A 23,983-nucleotide genomic window follows, 5' to 3' on the forward strand; every position below is an offset into this window, starting at 1 on the left:
AGCTATCAGCCCTGTCATAAATGGTTTTCATGATGCTATTCAGAAGAACTATAGCAAATCAATGAGATTTCCCATAGAAAGATTTAGCAGCAAACAGTGCATGAATTTTACAACATCCTGTTTTTAGATTTCAATTTGTCCTGTTTTACAGATTGCACAAACTTCTTCCTCCATTTGCATGAACTGAATGAGGGCCTATTGAGAAAGAGGAAGTAGGGTTGAATGCCAAATGTCAGATTTTAGATGTTGTAGTTCCTGGGATGATCTCATGATTCAGCCCCAGGGAATCAACATTATATCCATTCTCTGATCCTGGACAAATCACTCACTTGTGCCTAATTGAGAAGTTGTTATTAACTATTTATTGGGTGATGGATATTTTTGTTTATTTCATTCCCCCCACCTACCCACCCAACACACACACACTATTATTATAGCAACTTGTTACTAAAGCCAACATTAAAGTAAAAGTCAACTTCACAAATGGTATCCAATTGGGGTTAGCCAGAGGATTACTACTGCAGCCAAGAGTCAGGAATCAAGATGCACCCACTACATACACTCATTGAAAAGAAAAGGAGGACTTGTGGCACCTTAGAGACTAACCAATTTATTTGAGCATAAGCTTTTTGCGAATACAGACTAACACGGCTGCTACTCTGAAACCTGTCATTGAAAAGTGTAACCAAAAGCCAGACCAAGTAAATGCACTTTACAGAATGCCCTGAGGTCCACTAAAAATGGCTCTGGCAAACCCCCAGGGGGAGTGAGCTCCCAATGCACTAACCCTTCACTGGGAGCGTTTGGTAGCAGCAGTGGAATGTTCAATCACAGGAAGTACAGGCAAGAACATCCCCCACCCAACAATAATTGTCATGGTCAGATCTAGCATGAGACACCCTGTCAGGCCACTTGATCCCAGCCCAAACAAAGATTTAATGATTATCTCCAACCCCTCAGATGGTATCCAGAAGCAAACAGAAAGCTAGTGTGAATGCGTCAGCACAGAGTTGTGTGCTCAGCACAGCATGAGCCAGCAACTGCACTCTTCACTGGCTGAAGCTGCTGGGTAGACCTAAAGAGAAGACCTCAGCAAAGCACATTGCAGCAGATTGTCCTAGAGGTTACAAAGACATGGATGATCACAGCAAGAAGGGTCGCTACCTCTTGTCCAGCCATACATGGGAAAAGGCACTGCAAGCCACTCAGTTACCTGGGACTCGAGCAAAATGCGAGCTATTCCTGAATTGCCCTGTATCATTTTGATGACTAAGGACACCCACTGCAAGCTCTTGAGGCATGGTTTTTCACTAGTGTTGCCCTTTTGATATGTGGCAATATCTTCGTTGGATTCAAAGAATAAGACAGTCCACACACAATGAAGTTCGCTGTGTCTCTAAGAATCCCAAAGTATACCAGCTAAGAACTGAGCCTATAGAATACACTAGACGAATTGCTTTGACAGTCTGTTCCTGCTTATGTATCTAGCATCTCTGCTGCTGTTACTTCTGGTATCATCTGCCTCCTCAGTTTCGGCTGTTGGTGCTATGTCTGTATAATGTCTGGCCACACATCAAGGCAACACTCCTATACCCAGGTCTTTCCTTGCTTACGGCATTGTAAATCAGGGGTAACTCCACTAAAGATAATGGGGTTAGACCGGTGTAAAATTGGTGTAAAGGGACATCAGGGCCTCTGGAGTATGCTAAAGTAGGGAACATCAATTCCAACGCCTCAGATAAGAAGCTACTGGTGTACAAAGTTGGATCAGAAAACTCAAAGCAGAGTGGGAAATCCCGCTCTGTATCACCGCTCTGGGTCAGTGAATAAGAAATAGAAAGAATCTCAGACATTTCAGAAGGGCAGTAATTTTCTGGGACTATTCACATTAAATGTTTGTTCAAGAGAAAAGTAGTTGAAACAGGAAGGTATGCATGGCTGCTGCTGAAGAAAAGCATACTTGTGCCTCATTGGAAAGTTTTTTGTTTTGTTTTGTTTTTTTAAAAAGAACAGAACATCCTTTCTAAAGTCGTCCGTGATAATGCAGTCAAGGTCAATGAGAACTCAGGTTACCTACTGCACCACATCCTCCCAGTTGCATAAGTTAAAGTGCCATGTATAGGGTAGCTTTCATCTTTTGATTTGACTTGTTGCGGAAAGTTTTGCACAACTGGACAGAACCCTTCTCCTTCACTCTGATAGTGTCCCTTTTTGTGCTCGTGGATTTCCCAATAGATACTAGAATATATATATTTCTGTGATGCAAAGAAACAAACAGAAAACCTGGTGACTGAATACCTTTGACACAGACTAGATAAAAAGTTATATATGTGCTACTTTCTTCTGAATTACGTGCTCAGATTTGTACTACCCAAGGAATATTTTTGGCAGAATAATGTCCTTAGGACTTTGTCCTGCCCTCTTACAGCAACATGTAGCACTACAGATGAAGTCCGTTGTGAGATACATGCACACATAATGCTCCTTTTATGGACTGGGTGGATGATTTTAAAAATTGTGAATGAAAGCACTGTTTGGCTCACTATCATCTGAGAGCTTTTATTAGCTATTATGAGTGGTCAGACAACTGCCAAGTATTTGTGAAAAAAATCATAAATCTTAGCAGTTTTCACAGATGTAATTATGAATGTATATAGAAGGTGATTTATTCATTATTGTACTATTTAAACTGTTTCAGTTATATCCAGTCAGGAAACAGAGGGAATAGTATGTGACTTAATTGGCCACACAGCACGAATAGTTAATGGCAAATAGTCAAAGTGACCATTTTGCAAAACCTACTGGGTGACAATTGTTCATTCAATCTATCTGGTGGGTAATTATGAATAATAAATACAAATGAAGATCACTTCACAAACCATTTGCTACATAAAAAGGGGCTAAGGTTATTATTCATAATGAATAATTCAACAAGCTCTTCAGATCATAAATAAATAGTCACCTCTAGAAGGGACTGAAAAATGTGGCAAAGAATTTTTCTCCTGGAGGGCCATCAGTGTATTTTTGTCTCACTGCATCCCTGTCTCTAACTTGGCAATTTTCAATTATATTACTGACACTGAGCCAAGTAAAACACAATTTACATGCAGACTTGAATGTACTGAGCAACAATACAGGTCACAAACAATGCAATGCATTAAATATAAGTGCAAAGATTTCCACAGTGTTTCGCCCATCAGCGTTATAATAATTTTCTCAATAATACTGTTAAGGCAAAAAATCCAGTATTAGTGAAATAAAGAGAAAATAACATGCTAGATATTTTTCTTAGTCAAACACATATTGACAAAGGTGAGCAGTTAAAACCTACCAGGATCTTGGCACTATTGACATTAGCTGCGTGACAAAATAAAGCTCCAACACCTTAGTCATAATACAGCAGTGTCATTGTTTCTGAATTCCCCGCCTATAGGGTGATATCTCCATGGTTCATTGAAAAAATATTGATCTGTACACATTTTCAGGTGTAGGCACCTTTTCCCAGCTATAGACTTCTGGATACAGTGAGATCTATTCTGATTGGACTTACTTTGCGGAAGTAACATTTTTCTAATACTTTGGTCACCTGGATTTTTTACCACACAGCTGCTCATTACGTGAAGTGTGGGAGAAGGGGTGGGGATAGCAAATGTTATCGGAAGAAGTGATTGGCCCAAGACCTAACGTTCGGATCTGCATTTCATGCATTCCAACATTCAGGAGAGTCTGGCAGTGCTCCCATTAGAAAAGAGAAATGGAACCTGCGAAAAGGGGAGAGAGATAAAAGGTCACAAATATAAAGCTTTGAAAGTACATCAGAAGCTTGGTGTTCAAGGTGCACGTGGCCACTAAGCTGAATTAAATATACACGACATCAGATATGTTAAATCATGCAGAGACTCTGTGTTTAGCAGCTTTATGAAAAGGGGAATCCCTCTCCAACTGTATTCAAGTTTCCTCATGTCTCTTTCACAATTTTGCATGGTATGAACAGAACACACAACATTCCTCCCCTACCACTACCACCACCGCCTCTCCCCCACCCCTCCCCCAAACAGAGTTAGTAATTTTTGGTGAGACATTTTCCAAGTCAAAAAATCTTTGTGCACACTCTTACTAGTGGAAGCTGCCTCCTAGTTGTTGAATGCCAGAAGTGTTTAGCTGTGACACTGAGTCCTTTTTCCTGACCTGGGGAAGAGTTCTGTGTAAGCTCAAAAGCTTATCTCTCTCACCAAGAGAAGTTGGTCCAATAAAACCTCACCTAACTTCTCTCTTTAGAAGTATTTCCAGTTATTGTTAAGACTATCAAGTTTCCACAATATAGGGCCTTTTCCTATGATTCACTGAGCATCTCCTCAGGTGGTGAGCCTCATCAGCTCCCATCAAAATCAATGGAAGTTGATGGAATAGGGCCCATCATCAACACTAAAAAGAATTCCTATGCCAAGAAGTCTTTGGGTGTCTAAGCCTCGTTGATTCTGTTCCCATCTTTCCTTTCCCAGTGTTATAATTGCATACATTTTTTAACATCATAGCGATAAATTCAAGAATGTTTTGGATGTTTCTTCTGTGTTCATGCCCTTATTTCTCTTCAGTTTCTTCAGGGCTTACTCCACCTACAGAATTAATGGGCTGAACTGGCTAATGAATTTCACTAAGGCCACCTCATCCCCCTGCCCTGGCCACACTTCTTATCCAGTCAGAACCACCACTCTCCAAGCTATGCAATCTCTTATGGCCCTGCCCCCTGGGAGGTTATGACCACACACCACAGCTTCCTCCCTGATGGCCTTTCTGTTTTGGGAACTTTCTGCCACGGTTTTATTCGGAATACCTGAGATCCATTTTTTGCATTAATGTACTGAAACTGTGTGGTTGGAAGAATAACAATTTAATTTCCTCAAGTCAGTGACATTGAGAACCTGCTGATTCCATTATGAATGTAATAAATTATTTTTGCCCTTCTGTTGTGTAGTGGGTGATATCTGATCATCGCTTGTTCACTATGGAAACTGGAGTTCATTGCCCTTCCCACTCTGGGGTAGCATACTTGAGTTACAAATGGGATGTTAGATATAACCAAGGCGAGGTCTTTGTTTCACTATCATAACTTCTCTGGGGTTTAATGAGCCAAGACGTTGTATGACGATAGACCAAATACTCTAATTCTATATCTGTTATGTTTTGCAGCTTGCATCTGATGGCTTTACTGACTTTATTTAAATCAATGAACTGAGGGTTTTTTAAAAAATATTTCCATAATGAGCTCAAGATTTTTTGTTTTTTGCAAAGCTGTTTTTTCCATTTGTGTTAGCTAATGTTACTGGAAGCGCAGTTTTAAAATATGGAGCTCTACCCCACAAACCTAAAGTAGCTGTCAGTGTGTCAACTTTGATTTAAAAGGTCTTGTCTTTTAAGATCAGCTGGTTTATGATAGATCCACAGGGAGTGACTTTAAATCCTCCCAAGTAAATATATGAGGTATTGTTTTAGCCATGCTGAATTTAAGATACCTATACATATTTTTCTGCAAGTTTTCAAAGTTAGGCACTTAAATCTCTACTTAAGCACTTTTTAATTTTTTTCCTCCAGATGCCTGAGGGATTTAGAAGCTTGTCCCATTGCCTTTCAATGTTACTTCAGCTCCTGAGCCACATAAACACTTTTGAAAATGTTACCCTTAATAAGTTGCCCAAGTTTCAGAATTGAAGAGCACCCACAGTGCCTCCTGAAGTGGGAGATCAGCACTTCTGAAACTCAAATCACAAGTTAAAGTATCTATGTAGGTATTTAGATACCTTACTTCAAGCACCAAACTGAAAAATGTGGCTGTACTCTCAATATATTAAGATTGTAACAGGTGTGAGCAAACTATTTTGTTTTTCGGTATTAGTAGGGGAGGAGCTGTGTTAAAATCTATTTGTCAGTCTAGTTTCTTATATGGCTCCCATTGCTGTAGTACCTGAGCGACTGATATATATGAAAGTGTTTAACTTTCAAGAACCTCTGTGATCTGTGGAAATGTAATCTCCATTTTACAGATGGGAACTGAGGCAGAGTGATTCAGTGACATGAATAAGATCACTCAGGAAGTCTGTGTAAGAGCTAAGAACTAAACCCGCTTCTTCTCAGTCCCTGTTTGGAACCTAACCTCAAGACCACCAAGAAGGAGATTGTGTTGAATGGTTTCTTGGGAGGAATTACACACCTAAAATCTTCTGGATAGGTGTAAGGGGGAACAAATTAGTCTACACACATGTGAGTATTGTGCACATTTCAACAGAATGAATGTTGTTGAGGTGGTTGGATGCATGTGCCATTATGTGTCAGCTAGCACAAGGTCTGAGATAATTGTAGGCTTGAGGCATCTTCTGTGTGAGTGTAGGAAGTTGGATGGGATCTCTGTGGTGTATTATTAAGAGTACAGCTCTGGTCATCTCCTTAGAATAACAATGAGAATGTATGTGAGGTGATCTGAGAAGCAATCGTTTTTTCCCTAGATATTTTTTAATTTGTTTTTCTAATGCTCAGAAAGGCAAGGAGTTGATTGAACAAACAAATGCAAAGCACAGTGCAGCCTGGCCTGACCTTATATGCCATTGTACTGACACCCTGACCTGCAGCACTGAGAAATTTCTGCCTTGAGGACTCTACTGTGTATTAGATTTGTTAACATAAGCAAATATATATTCATGTTTCATTGGAAATGAACACCGTCATGCCAAAACAGAATGGGACAGGTTTCACATTCCACTCCGTACAATTTAAGCAGCTTCAGTGGCATAAAGCACCTGTCTAGTTGTGGGAATCGGCATCTGAGGAATACCCTGAGTGACATGGAGTGGCCTATAGGCTCCCAAGGTCACCAGCATAGGTGTTGGAGGTGCGTCAGGAGAAGAAGGGGGCTATATTTAGCAGTGGAATGTCCCTTTAGGGGCATTTGCAGTATACGCTGGAGCAGCACTGAGGCTGCTATTACTTAAGCTGAGGTCTGGGCTTAGAATATGGGAGGTGAGGTGGTATAAAACTGCATTTGCCTTCCCCATTCCGTTTTTGCACTGAGTGGAGTTTGGGACGAGTAGAGAAATTGGTCTAATTTTGGAAAGTGAAATTCTACAGTGTTTCACCGCCCACCCTTCAGGCAGTGTAACAAACGTATGTCCTTAGTCTGTTTCCATAGTCCTCTAATTCCTTAGTCTACTCTTTGAATTCTCCCATTCCCAGGAGACAGGGGCACTGCTGCAGAGAAAAGTGAGTTCCTCCTGGGATGAGAGGGAAGAAACAATATTTGCTCTAGGATGAAATTCTACATCCAAAACAGCATACTTGGAGGTGAGGACTCCCTCCTGCACGCTGCCTCAGGCAAAAATCCAAGCAGCTTTATCGGGATTTTACCTTGGTCAGGAGACAGGACTGGCTCTGTTACCATTACCAATTTAACCAAACGTCCTCTACATGTGTTGGTATGTGTTGTGTTTTAAAAAGGACTCTCTTTAAGGAGCCAGTCTGTACTCCTTTGAGGGGGGGGGAAAGCATCATTTAAAATTTTAATTTTGTACGAGTAATTAGCCCCATTCAGTCCTTTCACCTCTGCTGAGCTGACCAGTTGCAGTTGTGGCTGCCAGTCACAACAGTAGTTATTGTGATATGGACACCTGTCTACTCAGAATGGAGCAAAGACCATTCAACTTGATTGCTATGCTCTTGTCCCAGTTGCAAAAAGACGAATTCCGAGGTCAGAATCAGGCAATCTACTGCTGCAAAAAGACTCAGCTCCTGTGTAGGAATGTGTCTGAGAACTTTATGGTGGTCTCAGAGTTCCACCGCAGTGTGATTTTTAGTTCAGTTATATTTATTCTTATTCCTTTATTAACTGGATTTTCAGTAGCACCGAAGGAAATGAATCAAGGATCCTCAGGTTCCAGGCCTTCACTCTACAAGCAGAGTAAAAAGACAGCCCAGGCCCCAAAGAGCTCGTATTGTAGAACTGCTTTAAACTGTATTTCAAAGGTTCAGTACGGGGTTCTCCAGCGCATGCTCTGCAATACCCGATAACTGGAGTTTGCTTTCAAGAGATCTGCTGAATGAATTTTAATTTCTAGTTAGTAGCACAGTCTTCCCACCAGTTAAAGGATGAGTTGTCAGCAGTATAAACTGTAACATCAGTCACCTCTAAACCAAATTCTCTCTGTACCATCATTAAATGAATGATCACTGATTTGGATGACACATCTGGCTCTTCATAAAAATTGAACGCTCTATCATGCATGTCTCTATTGGCATCTAAAACGCACACTTATCTAGGGGAGAGGGAATTACAGTAACCCACATAATGGACAGTGGAAGCTACTACAAACAGATTGTACAATTTGTTCAGGTTTAAGCACATTTTAAATTAAACAGTCCATTCTAAGATGGAGATTCAATCTGTGAATCATTACAAAGGTTGAGGCAGATTCTCAGCTGGTGTAAATCAGCATGGTTTTCAATATAGTTACACCAATTTACACCAGCTGAGGATCTGGCCTGTGATAGTTAACTTGTTTCTGTAGTGAAGCAAGCTGTCCCTCCCCCCTGGCCTCCCCCTGTCCCCATCCCCTCCCTTCCTGCCCCTGCCCATAGTGTGGTAGAGGAGGATGTGGCTCAAGGACCTAGGATTATGGGGAAGGAATTTGATTGATGGGTGTCCTTGTTGTTATGAATCTGATGAGCATACATTAATGTTGGAATATTGGCAGGTCAATAAGTGTATTAATATCTCAGCAGTTATTTTCAGGATTCTGAGTGATTCTATTTTTGGTTCTATAATTTGAGACAAATTAAAGGATCTTGATTTTCAGAGGGCTGGTGTTAGGGTCCTTCAAAAAATCAGGCCTCTTTAAACTGCTATAGGCTGATCACTCAGAATCACCAGGCACTTCTGTATGTTTGCAGTGAAGTTGAATCTTATGACCCTGAGATTTTGCCAAGAAGAGGTTGTTGGAAACCTTAGTGAGAGCAGTTTCAACAGAGTGAAATGGGCAGAAGCCAGATTGGAGAGGAGCCAGGATGAAGTTGGAGAGAAGCTTGAGGCAATGTTGGTAAAACAGGTGTTACAATAAGTGTTAGGGTTGAAGGGAAGAAGAGAAAGGAACAAGCAATTCAAATGACTAGATAGGGATGGGCCCAAACCAATATTTGATCTCTCTCTAGCGGGGAGAATCAAAGACTGGGAATGTGAAATTTAGTGGTAGGGGGAGGATTAAAATTCTAATCCAAATTGTTCTAAATTTCAGTGTGATCAGATTTGATATGCATATTCATTAGAGAGAGAGAGAGAGAGAGAGTGTCCTCGTGCAAACACTATCCTTACCTGGGACTTTTGTTCTGGCCCATCTCTGATACGAGTGTATGTTCGGTGTTACTGAGTTGATGTTTCTGTGGGGATCTTAGCTTTTAAATGGCTTGAGATATATGTTTAAGTTATTAGCATTAATGTTTCATTAACACTAAGTTTTTGCATATGATTTACTTTTACTTTTAAATACATGAAAAGGGAATGAAATAACTTAGTTCAGTTTTCTTGTGCAAGTGCCTCAAGCAAAATACCAATGCGCCTGTTGCAGTGTGTGTGAGTGGTCAAATCCCACATCCTAAGAAATTTAATTCACACCAGTGATGTGGTTATTACAAGCCCTTCATTGGTGTGAACTACACTATGTTCCTTAGTGTGCAATGTAATCCTTTTAAATTCTAAGAATTCATTAAACCACCAAGATGGGAATGCCTGCATGTATCCTCCAACCTGTCTGGTGTTTGGATTCACTCCGAGACCACCAATCTACCAGGCCTGCCCCAGGTAGATTGGAATAGTGATTTGTAGATTGTCACTGGCATGGGATCACGGTAAGATCTAATAGCTTGGGGTATCGTAGGATTTGACAGCTGTTGGAGTTACTGGATTTATATTTGTGGAGAAGGTGATAATCTAGGTCAATTTGGCAAGTAGGAGGGGGATTCAAGCTATGGTCACTGAGGTTGGCATTTAATATGAACCAGCAATTGACCACACTTTACAAAAGTACTCTTGATGTACGAATGCAGGACTGAGAAGGAGAGAAGTATATCTGGACTGTGTCCAGACAAGAAGGTTCAGGATCAAGCAGTCCACTTTCTCTGAGTGTGAGCTGAGGGACTAGCTTGGTAGAGATCGGTCCAGGAGCAAGGGAGTACAAAGGTGCCTTAGAACTACTTTTGTCTCACCCTCTTCCCCTTCCCTCCCCCCCACCCCACCCCGCCCCGGCTTCCAGAGCCAAACTGAGAAATCCTGGGCTACAACTCAGGTTCTTGGCCACTGGGCCCTGCATTACATATGCATTATAAATAGAGGCAAGAGGTGTATCACTTCCAGCTGATTTTCCTAGGATTTTATAGTGATGATAATGGTTTAATATAGTATGATGCATGGGAGTTATGCCAAAGATAGCAATCTCATGAACTACATGATTCATTATTTCATTGCTAACAAAAGCCACTGGAGCAAGTCCTTCACTAACCTTTCTGATAAACACTGAAAATGCCCCAAACAATAAGTTGTTATTCCATACACCAGCTCAGTGCTGCTTGTAGGAGGGTGACAGCGAGGGCCAGTTTGACCTTGTTTGCAAGAAACCAGCAAGCAATTTTGAAAGAGGTGCAAAGCCTTGATTTTTGTGCAATGTTACTGACCAATCTCCTAAAACAGGCAGCATCTGACTGACCTGTTGGATCCCATTGCTCAGCATGTCACTACTGCAGGGTGTACTGAAGAAAATGAAAACACTGCTTGTTTACAGACCCAGTAGGGTATAGAGATTTTGAGCTAGATCCACAAAGGGAGTTAAGTGCCTAACTGCCAGGTCAGGTGCCTAAATCCAAAATGTAGAACCTCCCACTCAGTTGTTGCCTAACCTTGTAGGTGCCTTAAGTCCCTAGGTGCTTAAATTTCCACTGATAAAGTCCCCTGAGAACCTGCCAGTGAGTATGTACACAGCCACCTTAGCCTAGGTGCCCAGGCAGCGAGCTGATGCCTGAACCACAATGGAATTCTTCACACTAGGCATTCCCCTGCCTAACTCGCCTGGGGGAGCCTGGTCTGGTAGGCACACTCAGAAGCTCCCTATCAGATCAGACCCCGCAAAGGACAAAGGGGGAGGAGGAGGTGCGGGTGCTGCTGCACAGTACCCCTGCTGCAACAATTTTTAATTATTTATACACAGAGAAACCACTTCAGTCGGTGAGACTGCGAGAGGCATAGCCCGGAACAGTACATAAGCTAGGGCACAGGCCTCAGAACCAAGTTCAAATCCTTTCCCCACATCAGACAGAGCAGGAAATTGAACCAGGGTCTCCCACATCCTAGGTGAGTACCTTAACCACTGAGTTAAAGATTATAAGGGGTGCGGGGGGAGGGCTCCTCCTCTTCAGAGTTTAGCGACAAAGGGCTTAGGTGCAAAATTCCAGGAGAGGGTTCACAGCTGTGAATCCTGAGTGGAGACAGTTACCTCCCTCCGGCTCAGACTTAGGCCCCTATCTCTCTTTGAAAGGCTTATGCCTCGTCCTTCTCTTCAGTATTTCCTGTTGGCTAGCTTAGCCAACTCTCCACTCAGCATGTTTGAAACAGCATTTTCTTTAAACGGCACTAGGGAACGTTTAATACACACCAACAGGGTCTACACGGACAAATTCATGTGCACCATGCTTTAGAAATCACATCCCTGTTGTAGTGCTCATGGGCCCACCTGTAGACAAGGCTCAAGGTGTCTCACTCATCTCAATAATATTATTGCAAATATCAGAACACATTGGTCTTTCTACTGGAGAGGGCATGAGAAAAACAAGCCTTGACGATTTAGTGATTCCAACAGAGATACTGAGAAATACCTTCCTTTTAGCGCCCTTTTAGTACATTTAGGGCATACTTTGTGCTGTCTTTAATTGTTGTGTGGCATTTACCTAGTAAAGTGACAGGCACTTGATAAAAACCAAGGCCAGAAAGTCTGCCAGATAGTACAAGTGACAGGATTTAACTGGATGAAGTGGATTAACCGGAAAAATGCATCTTTCTATCACCAAAGATTGGCATGTGGTTTGTGAGTCCTGTCTCCAATACGTCACTTAGGAAAATGAGTTCCTCCACATCAACTGACACCTCAGAACTGACTAGTCATTTTTAAAGAATGGGTCTAGTCAGCTTAGGCAGCTGAAGACAGATCTCTAGCCATGAGATGCAAACAGTGATCACAAACTGTTTTCGTTCTTTTCTCTTTGTATCACAAATATTTTATCCAACAAGAAAGATACATAAATAGAATCCTATACTGCACTCAGATATTCAAGCTGTTCTACTTCTGGGTAACTCCACTGCATTGGTTCCCAACCTTTCTTCTGGTGGCATCTACCTTATGACAGATGACTGCCTCCCACCATCTCAACTCCCACATGCCATGCCTTAGCACAATGCCTGGCCCTTTGCTCTCTCCTGTCACTATCTGCCTGGGTACACTCTTCTTTAATCCTTGTCATCTTTGTTCTTGAATCTTTTGTATTCTCTTTTGATCTCTTTTCTTGCAACTCTCCCTTTGGCATACAGTGGTTCTCAACCTTTCCAGACTACTGTACCCCTTTCAGGAGTTGGAAGCCCGATCCCCGCCTCCTGGAGCTGAAGCATGTAACTTAGCTTCTTGGAGCCCCCATTGGCACGGGGCCCCAGGCAATTGCTCTGCTTGCCATGCCGTAATGCCGGTCTGTACTTGCGACCCCCGCACAAAACCTGTCCCGCAACCCCCTGGAGGTCACAACACTCAGGTTGAGAAACACTGATCTATATGAGTTGATGTACCCCCCCACCCCCGGAAGACTTCTGCGTACCCCAGGGGTACATGTACCCCAGCTGAGAACCGTTGCTCTAGCAGACTAATAATATAGAGTCAGATGCAGCTGATTACTAATCTAGGCTGTCACCTTCTGTACATGTTTACATAGCCCTTTGATTTTTTTTTTATTTTTTTTTTATGTCTGTGTACTGTTGTGAGTGAAGATTTACTGACTTGGTTACCAAATACCATACTTCTTCCTTAAGGAGCCAGTGTTCACCTTAACATTCTTCAATGAGTTCTTCTGGATTCACTTAAACTTAGTTGATAGGATTCTGACTTTGAGGGGGTGGAACTAGAGCTGGGTGAATAACTGACTTTTTGGTTTGCTGGAAGTTCCAAAACAATTTTAAAAAATTGTTTTGAGTCAAATGAAATGTTTGTTTCCATTTCAAACTTTTAAAAGGTTTATTATTTATTTATTTATTAAAATAAAATTTAAGGAAATTTCAAAACAAGAGTAGTTTCTAATCGAAAAACCAAAACATTTTGAAAATGTTGAAACAAAACTTTTTTTTTCAGATTTTTTTTGGGGGGTTGGGTTTTTTGACTGAAACAATTAAGTGAAGTTGACATAAATATGCAAAATGTTTGGGTTGCCTTGAATCGTCATTTTTCACCCCAAAAAGGTTTGGTCAAAACATTTTACTCAGCTCTAGCTGTAAGGAACTCACCTTCACCCAGAAGAGAACTCAACACATGAGGGACATGATTCATTACCACATACTTCTGTAGCATTTTTAGTAGTCTTGCTTTGACTAAAGGCAGTGTTTTCTTGTAGTTACAGTAGGGAAGTGTGTGACCGATTCTCTTATATTTCGAGCTCTACCATTGACTCACTCTTTGCACTTGGCCAAGTCATTTACCCACTTCAGTCTCCATTCACATATTTGTATAATGGAGGTAATAATACATCCCATCCCTATCTTTCACATGGATGCTGCAAGATTTAACTAACTAGTGTTTGTAAAGTGCTTTACAGACCCTGAATGGGGAGCATTATATGAATGCTAAGTGGTGCATTAAAGCAATTATTGTTCTTTTCATTTTAACAACCTGCTTCATCTTCAGGCTACAACAGTCCGACAGGAGGTATATTTTAGTGTCTACTCCCACCCCATGGGGGAAAAATGTTCTCCACTCTTCTGGCAAAGATGTGTGAGAAGTATTTCAAGATGCTTACTTGTTAGTCTTCATTCCTTCGTTTTAAGTACTGGTCACGTTCCAGACTCTTCGGTAGTCCAATCGTGCTACAAGGACCACTCAGTTTTGAAGGAATATGTACAATGAATACAAACACAACTACATAAAGGAAGTAGAAGCTGGTAATTTTGTTCTTAATGCAATATTTTCTGTTTTGGAACCTATGCTACCTTTAGTCAGAATTCTTGGGGACAGGAAGTTATTATCAGCTGGCACATGCTGGGAGACTTACCAGATGTATCTGTTACGGGCATTTAGGGAGTATGAAGGGCACATGATGCCACATTTAATCATATTTTAAAAGTGAATTTAGGGCTCATGGAAGCTATCCAGTTGAGCTCGTCCCTTCATTTCACATAGGCACTGAAGCCTTTCAGGCATTAATGACTGCCAGCCAAAAGATCCCTCTGCTTATCCAGTGGAAATGGACACGCCTTAGTCCTGGATAGCAAACCTTTTTCACATAATGAACAGAAGTAAATAGTGTGTTCCACACCACAGTCTGCATGTGTCTGTTTGATTTAAGGAGCAATTGCTGGAAGTGGCTCCCTCTCCCTTTAACACTGAGAAGGATAATGCCAACGTCTACTCTAGGGGTCTCACAGGACTGAGATGTCTGTAAAAGTCATAGCATTTATGTAAGCCATTTTGCAGATGATTTTTATTTCCCAAAATGTTTCATTCAGTGTATCAATGCAGAGCTAAGCAATGACCTGTGACAGACTTTATAATGCAACTGAAGAATGAGCCATTTTCAGAGAGCGTCAGAATGATTGTTCTGAGCTTCTGTCCTCTCTCCCTACTTCAAACTCCAAAGAGGTGTGGGGCAGGAGGAATGGAGCGGGCTGTGAGGATTGCAGGATGAAGTATGTTGAAAGGAATTTTGATAGATGCACTAGTGTGTGCAGGACCTGTGGAGACAGTTGTGTGGTGTGTCTTCGGGGGTGGGTTGATGCCAGGAGAGCAGGCGTGTGGGTGACTGGGGGGGGATGTGCTGAAAATAGGATGAAAGGAAGGAGGCTGGGTCATTGTGTGGCTGCCCTAGGGGTGATTACCCAGGAGCAGGGGAACACTGGGTGCAGGCAAGGGAGCCAAGTGCTGAGTGTCCTTAGGGCCAGGTGCTGGGCGTTGTACCAGGTGCAAGTCACACTCCCCTTTCTTATTTTGTGAGAGAAGGCAACTCACTTGCTGAAGATCTGCTGTCCCCTGGGATGCTGTGTCTCTGAGCCACCTGCCCTCCGTGCCCAGCCAGCCCCCAGCTCTTGCACAGAGCTGCCCCCAGCCCCCCTGTCCCCCGTGCTCACAGTTTGAGGTTGGTTCCTGGTGCCCATATCGCAGGTTCCCGCCCACATACATACATAATCTGAGGCTGGTTCCCAACACCCAGACTTCAGGTTGCCTCCCACTCATGCTCATAGTGCGAGGATCTATCTTACAGCACCCAGATCACTGGCTCCCTGCCTCTTCCAGCTGCACAGCCAGGTGAGTTTGCATGTTTTCCTGTTTGCCTCTCAGCCTTTGTACAGATCAAGGGAAGAGCAAGCAGCTGGGCAGATGTGCTTGCTCAGGACTTTTTTTTGCAGGGCACCCATAGGAACTAGGAGCAAATTTTCCCCTGCTCTGACCCCAGTGAAGCTGGGGGCGAATCTGGCCCTAGATTTCTCCAGAACTCACTCGTTTCTGCTTCTCTTTTTCTCAGCAGTAGCTGGAATCCTGAGTCTTGACTGTATTTTGCTAAGACAGGCTGGCACTGCAAAATAAAGTTCAGTGCAAAGGGGCTGGAGTGAGAATGGGGGAAATAATGCTCACAGGAGCCACAGTTCACATAAGCCTCCCGCAAAGGAATTTGTGGAGATAAATAAAAAGGGAGAAGGTCTTTAACTTGATGTTGTTATTGTTTATTTGTATGGAGCCAAGGGTCAGCCTGGCACTTTGCAGTCCATGTGTTGAGCATCAGCCCAGCGTAGCTAGATCTGAAGCGACAAACACTGTGCACATGATTTTAGGCTGTCATATCATATGTGTGACGTGGGAGTTGAATTTCTATCTTGTAATCATATGAACATAACATTTTGTAAAGGAACAAGCCAACTAGCCCAGCCCTGCTGTATCTGTGTAGCTGAAGAAAACAATCTGATTCCACAGGAGTGGAAGCATAAAGCTACCTAAAGCTACATCTACACTACACACCACTTCTGGTGGTGTGTAGTTTACAGGTAGCTATGTAGTTTACATGAAAGGCACACCATGGTGTGCAGCAACATGAGTCAGTGGCAGGCTCTGGCAGAGGGAGGCAGTGGGGCAAGACGTCAACTGCTCCCCATTCTCAGAGCCTTTCACTGCAGCTAGGAAAGGCTCTGGCAGGGGGAGGAAGGCAGCAAGGAAAGGCTCAGCCTTTTCCCCGCTGCCTATCCCCCTGTCAGAGCTTTTCCCCCCTGCTGGAGTCGTTCCCTGCAGCAGGAAGGGGATTCAGCAGTGGGGAGATGGCAGCCTTTCCCTGTGGTCCTCCCACAGCTAGAGCCTTTCCCTGTAAAGGGAAGAGGGTCCATCAGTGGGCGGCAGAGCAGCTCTACATTGTTAAAAATAGCAGTGTAGACGGGAGGTGAGTAGAGAACATGTAGGGTATGTACCCCAGCTACATGCTCACACCCTTCCTGATGTCTTTACTCCACTGGCTTAATCCGTGTTTTACCGTCTACACTGCTGTTTATACCTCTGCTGAGGGCTGAATGTGTGTGTACACCGCACACTGCTGAAGGAACCCTGTCGTGTAGATGCGCCCTGTCTATCTTGGGTGTTTTTCTTGTGCCCATCACCATGATTTGTAAACACATATCTAACTACGCCCAGCATTTGTTCATAGTAAACTTTACCTGTTTCTGTTCTGTCCCTGGTGGGATCCTGACACTCAGATTCTTGCATACATTTCTAAAAGCCATACGAAAAAAATGGGGGCTCAGTTGTGGAACACTCCACTCTCTAGAAACCTGCTCACCCTAGCAATCTCTCTGAGTGAACGGCCGGGGAAGAGAACCACTTTCACTTTGATGTAATGGGTTACAATTATGTATAATGGATGAGGACAGTACTGTGGCAAGACATTTTATGGGAGTGATTATGGGCAAAGGGCTGTGCTAACATCTATGTGTTGGATTGGCACACAGGTTTTCAGCCCCCCGTGAAAAGATTACAACAGTGCTATATTTTCAGAAGACAAATACTTCTGTAGAGAGTTCAAGGGTAGGCTTCTATGGCTGACAGTCCTACGGCAGGAAAGATATTAGGGGCAGATCCTCAACTGGTGTAAATCATCCTCGCTCCATTGACTTGAAGGGAGTCACACCAATTTCCACCCAGTGGAGGATCGGGCATTTAACAGTCATCTGTGTCTACATTACACACACTATGAAAATCTGTCCCTTTCTAACCTCAGCATGCACGGGAAAGCAGAAGGAGCCTAAAAAAAGTGTTGGGCCCAATCCTGCCCACTTTATGGCCAATTTCAATAGCCCCCGGGACATCACAGGTGCAAGGTCATGTCCTTTTATGACCATTGTAATAGGCTCACTCTCCCTGAGTGACAACCGTAAAAGGGAGATGGGGCCACACAGAATTTTTCAGCATTTGTTCCTTGGAATGCATGCTTTCTGATCCGGCATGAGCCTGCCAGAATCACCAACCCAGATGAGACATTTAGACTATAAACTGCAAAGGAATACTGAGATGTTGAAATTAACCATTCAAGTTGTGTGGTATACGTTGTACTTGTGTGTATCTCACATCGCTGTAACTATGCTTTTAGGGATGAATTAGGGTTCGACTGTCTCTCATTTCTCAGCACAGCCACTTCATAGTCACACATGCTTATATTTGGTAATGAACTGACGGATAGAAATCAGAGACAATTTATTATGGTACTATTGTACTTGAACTTTCATTTGAAAGGCCTGGAACCAGGTGTGTTCATGGGCAGTCTTCAAGCCAGCGTTCAGCAGCCTCGTGTCATGGAGGTGGGAAACCTGAGACACACACAGACAATTCATCTGGCTCTCCATCAAGTTGCAGAGTGTGCTGAGCTTCGTGTGTTTGTGGGTAATGGCTTTTCATCCGGCTCGTCTAACGCCCACATTCTGCGATTGCACGGCTACAGGAGATTGTTCATGATCACTCCACTGAAAAGCAATATGCTTTTAAACAAAGGGATCCTGGTGGTTTGAAAGCTTTATTTACCAACTTTCTGGACTGCTACATGAACTGTTTAAGCACTAGTTTGAAAGGCAGAGAACCCCCTCTGATATTTTCCTTCCCATATATCTGTAATTTGCCACTTCCGGCTAATTTCTCTTTGGCAATAGGCCCCCATAGGATGAAGATACAAATCAAGAACAAAGTGGCCATTGGATGCTTATTTAGCAATTTTAGTTTTCTGGAGAATTTTTCTCCACCATTAATGTACCTCTCCCATCTCCTCCCATTCTTGCTTCACAGGTGACAGGGCTCTTGTCTAGGCCAGAGAGAATTAATTGGGTGATAATTGGGTAGCACATGCACATAAAGAGATTGTTGGAGGGCAGTAGGGAGGACTGAGCAGTGTGAATATAGTTCAGTGTACATTTGAATAAGGGAAAGGGGATACTGACTGTCTAAAGCCTTGTCCACAAGGGTGTTTTGTAGCAGTGTAAGTCACAGTGTGCACCAGTGCAGCACACTTACGCTAGGGGTTTGCACTGGTGCAGCTACATTGGTGTAAAACTCCTAGTGTAGAAAAGCCTTCAATTTAAATCATCCCCAACAATATCCGCAGACAAATAGAGAAAGAAAACACTGGGCCAAACCCTCAGCTGATGTAAGTCAGATGGAGCTACGCTGATTTATAGAAGCTGAGGCTCTGGTTCCTTCTGTTTTAAATAGTGCTACATTTACAAATAAATATTTTAAAACACACTGAAACTGATGGAACTCTGCCCTCAAACTCTCCTGCTTTTCTCACCGACAGAAGTGCTGTATGAGCTTCCTGCAGGCCTTCTCTATGACCCTTCCTGTCAGAATGACAGGTAGCAGGTGCTTGGGTGCTAATTTAGTTGTGTTTAAAGCAAATTGAAGTGAGGCTGAAATATCTGAAAGGCACTGGAGATGTAGTTGATTGCACACATGAGGAAATCAAGTCAACAAAGTGGCAGCTAGGGATATTTTTGTACCTACATCAAGCAGCAACTGAGGGAATGAAACTTAGCTCTTGGTTCAAAGAGAGAGTTCAGAGAGAATCCCTCATTTCCTTACACAGTAAGGGCAGGATTTGGAGAAAAAGTGGACAAGACGCCCATATTGGGAATAAACAGAGCATGAAAAAATAGAAGTTCAATTTCAGCCTTGGTGCAACTCCATTGTAGTCACTAGAGTTATTGCCACATACAAGCGTTGATTCTTGTGTGAGGACCACCAAGGAATTGAAACTGTAGGTCTAATTCATCACTGCATGACTCCAGTTTTACACTGGTGCAACTTGACTGGTTTCAGTGGAGTTACACAAGTGCTAAACAGGAGTAATGCAGTCGTGAATTAGGCCTTGTATTCTTATGTCTCAATGTAATATCACCCTCTGACCCTTCTGAAGGGTCTTTCTATCTGAATCCAAAATCCCACTGGCACTTTAGAACCAATAATAAATTACTTAAACACCAATAATAAATGACTTAAAGGTTTCCTAAAGTCCTCATTTATCTCTTACCCACCCAGAATGGAAGTAGTCCATCGAATTTATCTTTGACAATTATACTTGCACAGCTATCTTTGAACCACCCATTATGCCCATCCATTGTAGATCAGTGGAGGAGTAGGTGTACACAATGTCCAAATGTAATGTGCAGTAGTTCACACACACCTCCATTTGCAATTTTTAAAAATTCACACACATGTTCTACATATCCATCACTGTGTTTACTTTGAAAGTTCAGTTATCTTGGAAGCATTTTCATGTGTAGGAGGATAGTTACCTGGGGGCTCCCAACCCATTTAAGTTAACGGATCAGTCCTTAAAGGTTGCTCATGTATGTTAATATTTTACATTAGCAAATAGATAAATAGCTCTCCAGAGTGAATGGTCAGCTGGGAGATTCAAAGAAATTATTTCTTGTTTTGTTTTTTAATTATGTTGATTGTGTGGCACTTTCCATTTTACAGTATTCATAATGCTGATGCACTTCCCACCCAGTTTGTAGAAATAATTATCTCCAAGAAAGGCTTCAATTTCCTTTTTTCTTTTCTTTTTTGCTTTTAAAGAATCTGTCCACAGCTATGAAATGTGAATGTATTTTAGCCTGCTGAGCTCAAGTTACCAAGACATAATTTTCTGTAAGTAAATTTGACCTGTCAGAATCCTTTGTCTAAAGCAATAATTTGGATCTGGGTATTATTTTGTAAGGGAGATTTTTCCATCTTGTGGGCAGATAATTTGGACCCTCGTCAAACAAATGTTAAACTCAGCTTCTATGTGTTGTAAAAGATAATCCAAGGGCCCCTATGCTGTAGAAAGATACTGTTGCTACATGAAATTTGATGGTAAGCGTTTTGTGTTTCAGTTCACATCTCGACTGAGCCATACTTTCAAATTTCAGGAGCAACCTGAACCACCCAGCAACCCAAACGGCCAATTTTTGTCTGATTTTAGTTTGAAATCATCACATTTCTTGTGGTTTGTTCGAAACCATTAATCTTTCCTAGAAAATGTGAGGTGCAGGAGTCCCTGGGGCTGCTTTCTCCAAAATGTTTACAAATTTGAGCTGAGTGTCAAGTTCCCAATGAATCCAAACCCAGGGGAAATGTTGCATAGTTTGGGGTTTCAGAGCAAAAGGTTCACACAATTCTAGTGCTGAAACCAACCTACTGTTCTTGTATTAGTGTTTCGTTTCATTCACTTTCATAGCATTATATTTCAGGTAAATAAATGCTGTTTTTTTAAAGGTCAAAGAATCATAGGATCCATTTCTTTTTTTCATTTCCAGGGCATCATAGCATCTCTGTTTACAGATGTCATATAGAGAGCTGGGTAAATTATAGCTTTTTCTGTTTGCTGGCAATTAAAAAAATGGTTTTGGTCAATTTGAAAAGAAATGTTTTGAAATTTTTCATGAATCAAAAAGTTGAAATAATCATTTTGAATCAAACAACCTGTTTTCATTTGGTTTCAAATGTTTCATTTCAGTGTTGACCATTTTTTGTTTTGGATTGTTTCCTTTTTAAGTTAAAGTAAAATGCGGGGGCGGAGGGTAGAAGTCATTTCAAATAAAAACATCATAACTTTTGTTGGGGTTTTTTTGGATCAAAAAATAAAAAAATGGGTTTTCTTTTCAGGCAAAAGAATTTGACAAAATTGACATGAATTTGCAAAGGTTTTGATGTCACTGAATCTGCAGTTTTCACCAAAAAAAACCCCCCAACCTTTCACGCAACAACTATGCCCAGCATTAGTCATACACTATCTAGAAACAGAAAATTTAAACCAGTCTCACAAGATAGCACATATTTGAGTGCCATTACTCCTAAACTGAGTGTTTGGAGTGAAAATCACTGCTGTACAAAGGGCCAGCACAAGATCTATGCATCACTCAAGTTCTACTTAAGCCCTCAAAATAAAGCTCAAGTAGCATGTAAGACCTGCATAAACCTTGTGCTGGCCTTCTGCCCAGGAGCAAATTTACCCTTGATGTAAGTGAATAAAATACAGTACATGGCTAAAAAAAATCTCATTTAAATCAGAAGAGCCTGTGTAAATGAACCACTCTGTTTTCACATAATTAAAACTGTATAAAGAACTGACAGCTCCTATCTTGTTACAAGATTACTGTCAGTGAAGTCACCTTGAACTACAATACCTACTATTCAAAAAGTCTAAGGGCATAATACGATCGGGAATGTTAGTTTTAATTTATTACAAAAGCTAAACTATGCATTGTACTAAGATTAAAGTGACATGTCAGTTACATTGTCTGGTTAGGGAGACTTGGGTATTGCAATCCTGGTACATTGTTCTTATCCACTGAAAGGATTTACTGCACAGGATGTCTGGTGTTGAAACTCTAAAGGGGGAAATGATCATTAAGCTTCTTGTGTAAAACTCTCAATCAAAATAGAATTGATTACCAAAAATCTTTGATTCCGGGTGCCAAAGTGATTTGATTGCACTTTATATGGCAGTATACCTGATTTGCAGGGATGTCACCAGAGGTCAGCTTAACCATCCAGCAAAATTCACAGCTGCATGGTGACTTTCTTTGAGAAGGGCTCTGTGAATCAGTTACAGGAGGGTGGTTGGTTTTTGTTTTATTGGAGGTAGGGTGGGTGAAGGGAAGCACTTTTCATCACCAAACCCTAGGAGCTCCTGCTCTGGAGGCTGCTGCCTTTTTCTTCCATCACCTGCTGTTTCCACAGTGGGGGAACAGACAGAGAGCACAGTATGAATTTATTTGGGGTGTTTGTACTTACATAATAAACATTACTATAAATTTACACATGAAGGGACAGGTCCTCAGCTGATGGAAATTGAAATTAAATGCATCTTCACTGAATTTAATAGATTTATGCCAATTTACACCAGCCGATGATATGGTCCGAAATATTTTGTTTCTAAGTTCAGCATTCTCCCATGAAATAGTTTTCTTCTCTAAGAAAGAAAGGCAGACAGGATATTTATCAGTTGTACAGAATTATTGCCACATTGGGTTTTAAAAGTGTACCTGGTTTTTATGCTTTTCTAGAAATCACCACTTCAGAAAGGAAAGAGTGACGGAAGAAGATGGCAACGGTGTCTAATGATACGGCACTGAATTCACTCCTCTCCAAATTATTACAAGAATATGTAGACCAGACAAATAACTCTGCATCTTCTCAGGCTGGAAAACCCAGTGACAATCTGGAAATCATCTATGTGCTTTTGTTGCTTGGTTTCTTTGGCTTTTTCACATTTGGAACAATGCTTAGCAACATCCGCTCCAAAAAGCTTGAGCACTCAAACGACCCATTCAATGTGTACATTGAAACAGATATTTGGCATAAGTTGGATGAGGCAAATTTTCACGCAAGAATTGTGGGAAATTATAAATCGTACTGTGTGTTTGAGAACCAGCTTGCTGTGGAGCAACCTATTAATGAGATTCCTCAGGTGAAGTCTTCATAGAGAAATGGGAGAAAAGGTGGTCTGTTAACTTTACAGGTATAGAGCCAGTTCTTCACCTGGTATAAATGGAAGTTGCTGGTGGCCCATCCGGTGCAAAATAATTTTGCAAGTAGAACACAAAATCTCTTTTTGCATAGCATCTACCATGATGTGGGAGCACTGCATTTCATACACTCCTTGTTCCATGAAATTGGACAATTGTGCTGCAAAGCTTTCAACCTTGAATATCAGGTTGCAGTAATCTCTAAGATCAAGAACAGTAGGAGCCAGATCCTCAGCTCGTGTAAATCAGCATAACTGCATAGTCCTCACCAATGAGGCTAGCTTAAAAAGTGTTTTATACTTAGAGACTGCATCCCATATTCTTACAATGATCAAAATTTAGAACCTGCTGCTAGCATTTGTAGTAATCTGCGTGACTAAAACAGGAATTCATCTAGCACACACTAGAAATGTTAACAATCAAGTAGCATCTAGGCAATTCACTCTTTCAAAATATGGAAAAAGCTGATCAATAGAGCTGGTTGAAATTTGTCATTCAAAAAATGTTTGAAGGAAAAACAATCTTGTTACTAAATGAGAAATTTTGTGGAAGATTTTTGTTGCTTTCCATGTTTTTGATGAAAATCTGAGAAAAAAATTGGTTTCCAGTTTTGCATGTAAAAAACCCAGAAAACTGTTCAGTGAAAAATGTAAATACAATTTTCTGACTGAC

General features: G+C 41.7%; 1 protein-coding gene across 1 annotated transcript; it reads left to right on the forward strand.

Annotated features, from left to right (window-relative positions):
* Window positions 1-6,235: 6,235 nt before the first annotated feature.
* On the forward strand, window positions 6,236-23,268 carry KCNE1 (potassium voltage-gated channel subfamily E regulatory subunit 1). Its single transcript, XM_073328524.1, has 3 exons — window positions 6,236-6,258; window positions 20,376-20,447; window positions 22,850-23,268. The coding sequence occupies exon 3, from the start codon at window positions 22,888-22,890 to the stop codon at window positions 23,266-23,268; it is 381 nt and encodes a 126-aa protein (XP_073184625.1). The 5' UTR covers window positions 6,236-6,258; window positions 20,376-20,447; window positions 22,850-22,887.
* The last annotated feature ends 715 nt before the right edge of the window (window positions 23,269-23,983 follow it).

The sequence above is a fragment of the Lepidochelys kempii genome, chromosome 1, assembly GCF_965140265.1.
Source record: "Lepidochelys kempii isolate rLepKem1 chromosome 1, rLepKem1.hap2, whole genome shotgun sequence".
Taxonomy (NCBI): Eukaryota; Metazoa; Chordata; order Testudines; family Cheloniidae; genus Lepidochelys; species Lepidochelys kempii.